We start from the raw sequence: 6,013 nt of genomic DNA, 5'->3' as shown, positions 1-6,013 counted from the left end.
ATAAAGTTGAGAATGTGGTGCTGGAAATGTCAGGCAGCATCTGAGGAGCATGAGAATCAGATCCTGGGACTCCTCCATTGCCACTCCCTAACCACCTGACGCAGAGAGGAAAAACGCCTCATCTTCCACCTCAGGAGCTTTCAACCCCACAGCGTCAATGTGGATTTCATCAGTTTTCTCATTTCCCCTTCCCCCACCTTATCCCAGTTCCAACTTTCCAACCCAGCCCTGCCCTCATGACCTGTCCTACCTGTCCATCTTCCTTCTGACCTATCTGCTCCACCCTCCTCTCTGACCTATCACCATTACCCCCCACCTTCATCTACCTCTCGCACTCTCAGCTGCCTTCGCCCCCAGCCCTACCTCCCCTCCCATTTATCTCACCAGCCCCTCAGCTCACAGCCTCATTCCTGATGAAGGGCTTTTGCCTGAAACGTCATTTCTCCTGCTCCTTGGATGCTGCCTGACCAGCTGTGCTTTTCCAGCACCACACTCGACTCTAATCTCCAGCATCTGCAATCTTCACTTTTGTCTAGTTTAGGAATAAAGTCTATTTTTGAGATAAAATAAAAATCCTGTGGTGAGTATCTAAGATTTAAAAACAGATATAGCATTATTATTTCAAACAAAGAACTGCAAATGCTGGAAATGAGAAACAGAAATTGCTGGTGAAACTCTACAGGGTTGGCAGAGTTTATTCCTGCAGTGACTGGCTCCAGAATTTTAACTCTGCTTTCTCTCCTCAGATGTTGCCTATCATAGAGTTACATAGTATGGAAAAACATACCCGGCAATTTTTGTTTATGTTTTAATATTATTATTTTCCTGGATACACAGTGGAAATATTTTGAATTGTGAATAGGACAGTGTTGAACATCAACAGGGTTTTTGACAGATAGTTGGCATGGGGTAGATGTGTAGGTGATACAATTTCATTCAGGGTTTATTGGGTCCTGGACTTCTGAAATTGATATCTCCTTCTGATGGAGTGACTGAGAGACTTTCTTCCCTTTTAAAGTCAAACACAGTGTGAAGAACTTGGTGTGTGTGCATGGTTCCCCCACATGGTGGATGCCTTTAGCACAGATGAACATTTAGCCCTTTGTGTCTGTGCTGGCTTTCTGAATGACCAGTTCACTCTGTGCTATTCAGTCCTTTCCCTCCAAAGAGCCCTTCATGTTCATTCTGTTCATACAACACTCTGACTCCCTGTAAAATGTATTGTCAGCATCTGTCTCCTCTACACTCTCGGGCAGTATATTGCAGCCTCTGACAATTCGTTGTGTGAGTATATTTACAAGTGTACAAATTTGAACCAGGAATGGTTTGCTTTGAGCCTACTCCATTCTTCATGGCTGATTTGATTCCTCCTCATTCCCACCCACCCCTAATAAACATGCACCCCTTTGCTTATCAAGTGAGTCCATCTCTGTCTTAAAAATATTCAAAGCCTCTGATTCTAACATCTTTGGGAAAGTGAGATCCAGAGACTCATGACCCTCTGAAAAAAAGTTATTTTTCCTCTTTTCAGTCTTAAATGGATAACCCCTTTACTTTTAAACCATGACTTCTTCTTTATCCTCCCACATGAGAAAATATACTTTCCACATTCACCCTATCAAGACCCCTCAGGATCTTATCGTTTTAAATAAAGTCGCCCTCTTACTCTTCGAAATTCCAATGGATACAAGTCTAGCCTGTACAACCTTTCCTCATAAAAGAATATGACATTCCAGGAATTATTCAAATAATTGTACTGTTGGGGAAGGCAATAAACAGGGAGTTAGAGATGCAAGCAATAAAAGTATATCTCTAATTATGGGTGACTATAATCTGAAAAAGATTGGATCAGTCAAATCAGTAACAATACTTTAGGAGGAATTCCTGGAGTATGTACAGGATGGTTTTCTGGATTAATAAATTGAGGAACCAACTAGAGAAAAGATCTGATGAAGGAGCGACGCTCCTATAGCTAGTGCTTCCAATTAAACCTGTTGGACTATAACCTGGTGTTGTGTGATTTTTAACTTTGTACACCCCAGTCCAACACCGGCATCTCCGAATCTGAGAAAAGACCAACTCAGACTGGGTACTGTGGAATGAGATTGGAATAATTGGCAATCGAACTGTATGAAGCCTCTTGGGGAAGACTGACCATAATATGATAGAATTCTTCAATAGGATGGAGAGTGACTCTGAGACTAGAGTCCTGAATCTGAATGCAGAAAAGTATGATGCATGAAGCACGATCTGGCAATGATAAATTTGGGGATGCCACTTAAAGGAATGATGGTGAATCAGCAATGGTAAATATTTAAAGAGCACGTGGATGAACTGCAACAAATGTTCATTCCTATCTGGCATAAACAGAAAACAGAAAGGGGGGCCCAATGATGGCTGGCAAGGGAAAGTAGGCTTAGTATTAGATGCAATGAAGGGGTACAAATTGGCCAAAACCAGCAGTAGACTTGACAATAGGTTGCATTTCAGATTTCAGTAAAAGAGGACAAAGGGATTTATTAAGAAACGGAAACTAGAGTATGGGAGTAAGCTTATGGGGAACATACAACCACCTGATGAAGGAGCGGCGCTCCAAAAGCTAGTGCTTCCAGTTAAACCTGTTGGGCTATAACCTGGTGTTGTGTGATTTTTATCTTTGTACACCCCAGTCCAACACCGGCATCTCCGAATCAGGGGAACATACACACTGCTTGTAAAATTTTCTATTGGTATGTGAAGAGGATAGGTTTAATGACAAATGTAGGTCCTTTAGTATCAGAAACAAAGCCAGTTATGATGGCAGCCCAATTCAATACATACTTTGGATTTATCATTACAAAGGAGAACACAAATAATGTCCCAAAAATTGGGGAATACAGGATCCAGTGAGAGGGAGAAACTGAGTCAGTCTTGAAGAAGGGCTTATGCCCGAAACGTCGATTCTCCTGTTCCTTGGATGCACCTGACCTGCTGCGCTTTTCCAGCAACACATTTTCAGCTCAGTCTTAGTAGGGAAAGTGTGTTGGGGAAGTTGATGGGATTAATGGCTGATAATTTCCTCCAACTCTGATAATCCACATCTCAAAGTATTTAAAGAGGGTCCTGGATAAAATAAATGCACTGGTGGTCATTGTCAAGATCCTCTGGAATGGTCCTTTTGGAGTGGTTAGCTGATATAAAACCACTATTTAAAAAAAGGTAGAGAGGAAACAAGGAATTAGTAGACTGGTTAGCCTGACACTGGTAATGGGGAAAATGCTAGAATTCATTGAGAGTATTGTGGACGTGATCTATATGGACTTCAGTAAGGTGTTCTACAAGGTTTTCCATAGGACACTGGTTAGCAAGGTTAAATCTCATGGAACACAGGGACAACTAGCCATTTGGATACAAAACTGGCTTTAAGGCAGAAGGTGGAGAGTTGTTTTTCAGACTGGAGGCCTGTGACCAGTGGAATGCCACAAGGATCAGTGCTGGGTCACTACTTTTTGTCTTTTACATAAACAGTTTGGATGTGAACATAGGAGGTATAGTTAGTAAGTTTGCAGATTATATCAAAATTGGAGGTGTAGTGGATTGCAAAGAAGGTTACCTCAGATTACAATGGGTTCTTGATCAGATGGACCAATGGGCTGAGAAGTGGCAGATGGAGTTTAATTCAGATAAATGCAAGGTGCTGCATTTTGGAAAAGCAAATCCTAGCAAGACTTTTACACTCAATGATAAGGTCCTAGAGAGTGTTGTTGAACAAAGAGACCTTGGAGTGGAGGTTCATAGCTCCTTGAAAGTAGAGTCGCAGATAGATAGGATAGTGAAGAAGGTGTTTGGTATGCTTTCCTTTATTGGTCAGAGTATTGAGTACAGGAGTTGGGAGGTCATGTTGCGGCTGTACAGGACATTGGTTAGGCCACTTTTGGAATACTGCGTGCAATTCTGGTCTCCTTCCTATTGAAAGGATGTTGTGAAACTTGAAAGGATTCAGAACGGATTTACAAGAATGTTGCCAGGGTTGGAGCATTTGAGCTATAGGGAGAGACTGAATAGGCTGGGGCTGTTTTCCCTGGAGTGTCGAAGGTTGAGGGGGGACCTTATAGAGGTTTATAAAATATTGAGGGGCATGGATAGGGTAAATAGTCAAAGTCTTTTCCCTGGGGTCGGGGAGTCCAGAACTAGAGGGCATAGGTTTAGGGAGAGAGGCGAAAGATATAAAAGGGACCTAAAGGACAACATTTTCACACAGAGGGTGGTGTGTGTATGGAATAAGCTACCAGAGGAAGTGGTGGAGGCTGATACAATTGCAACATTTAAAGGCATCTGGAAGGGTTTATGAATAGGGTATGGGCCAAGACCTGGCAAATGGGACTAGACTAGGTTAGGATATGTGATTGGCATGGACGAGTTGGACCAAAGAGTCTGTTTCCGTGCTGTACATCTGTATGACTATGACTCTATGTTTAATGAGATATACATCTCAATGGTAACTGTTTATGCGTAGGGCGGGTGGGATTTGGATATCGTGACTTTGCTGGAGTCTCTTCTCACACTCAATTAAATAGTTGACTCCATCAATCACTAATTGAACAAGCTCCACCTGAAGAAAGGAACAAGACATTCAAGATTAGACTTTTACATTATCAAAAGGGGGAGGGAGAATCCTATTTTTGTTTTGGAAAGATAATCCCCTCTCCATGCCTCTTTTCCCGTCCAATTGCCATGCTTGATCCTTCCTTCACTTCCCAAAGGAAATCTATCCCTGAACTGATATCCTCCCCTTCTTCTGTTCCAATTTCCCTGTATTCCCCCCTTCACTTCCCCAATGAATCCTGACCCCTCCCACAAATTCTCCCTTTGTTATCTCGAGATCCCTTCAAGGAAACCTATTCATGTACACTTTTCTCTCCCCTACTGCCCCCTTGTGCCTTCCCCATTACATAACCACTGTATAATAAACTGTGGTAACTCACCTCAGATTTCCCCAGACGGTCCAGGTTTGAGATATCAAACACGCTGTCCACAGCTTCGGTGTCCTCTCCCCCTGTCCCTCGTTTCTGCAGTCGCAGGTTCTCCAGGATCTTCGGGAAGCGAGGATCCTGAATCAGAAATTAAAGATAACAGGGAGCTTCTATCAAACAAAAAGCTGTCTGTTAACATCCAAATTAAAAATCACACAACACCAGGTTATAGTCCAACATTGTTAGATTAATACCGGTATTGCAGTTGTATTAGAACAGTATGGCTACAGGGTATGCCACATTTTGGAGAGTAAATCTTCAGTACTAATATTGAAATATTGTCAGCACCCTTTGCAGTATTCAGTGTCTTCTGCCTTTCCTTGATATCAAGTGGAGTGAATTGCATTGGCCAAAGACTAAGTTAAGATTGTTGTGGCTGCCTCAGCCTTATCCTTTGCAATGAAATGCTGGGGTCCCCCATTGTTAAGAATGGGAATATTTGTGGAACCTACTCCTCTATTGAATTGTTTAATTGTCCACTATTTGCAAATGGATGTGGCAGAATTGCTGAGCTTAGATCTGACTTGTTGATTGAGGAATTTGTTAGCTTTGTTTATCACTTGCTGCTTATGCTGTTTGAAAGGCGAAACAGCCCTCTTTGTGGCACCATCAGATTGACACCTCATTTTTGGCTATGCCCGATAGTATAGAGTCATAGAGTTGTATAGCATGGAAACAGACCCTTCGGTCCAACCCGTCCATGCCGACCAGATATTCCAACCCAATCTAGTCCCACCTGCCAACACACGGCCCATATCCCTCCAAACCCTTCCTATTCATTACCCATCCAAAATGCCTCTTAAATGTTGCAATTGTACCAGACTCCACCACATCCTCTGGCAGCTTATTCCATACATGTACCACCCTCTGCGTGAAAAAGTTGCCCCTTAGGTCTCTTTTATATCTTTTCCCTCTCACCCTAAACCTGTGCCCTCCAGTTCTGGACTCCCCCACCCCAGGGAAAAGAATTTGTCTATTTATCCTATCCATGCCTCTCATAA

The 6,013-nt window shown here is 42.6% G+C and overlaps 1 protein-coding gene and 1 long non-coding RNA gene across 5 annotated transcripts in view; one reads left to right on the top strand and one right to left on the bottom strand.

The window, feature by feature from the left end:
* The window catches only part of LOC122542562, a 17,004-nt gene that overhangs the window by 1,208 nt on the left and 9,783 nt on the right, over window positions 1–6,013 (top strand). The gene's annotated exons all lie outside the window — the stretch shown is intronic.
* The window catches only part of LOC122542561 (creatine kinase U-type, mitochondrial-like), a 22,840-nt gene continuing 19,557 nt past the window's right edge, over window positions 2,731–6,013 (bottom strand). For 2 of the 3 annotated variants that reach the window (XM_043680448.1, XM_043680447.1), the window contains 2 exons: window positions 4,965–5,090; window positions 4,252–4,591 (listed from right to left, as the gene is read on the bottom strand). In XM_043680448.1, coding sequence (XP_043536383.1) covers window positions 4,472–4,591; window positions 4,965–5,090 — 246 coding nt within the window. In that variant the 3' untranslated portion in view covers window positions 4,252–4,471. Of the gene's footprint in view, window positions 3,185–4,251; window positions 4,592–4,964; window positions 5,091–6,013 lie in introns of those variants that run through there. The other variant, XM_043680449.1, reaches the window with a different exon arrangement.

This window comes from Chiloscyllium plagiosum, chromosome 40, assembly GCF_004010195.1.
Source record: "Chiloscyllium plagiosum isolate BGI_BamShark_2017 chromosome 40, ASM401019v2, whole genome shotgun sequence".
Taxonomy (NCBI): domain Eukaryota; kingdom Metazoa; phylum Chordata; class Chondrichthyes; order Orectolobiformes; family Hemiscylliidae; genus Chiloscyllium; species Chiloscyllium plagiosum.
Note: the sequence above shows the minus strand (reverse complement) of the source record. Positions and strands in the feature narration are given on the sequence as shown.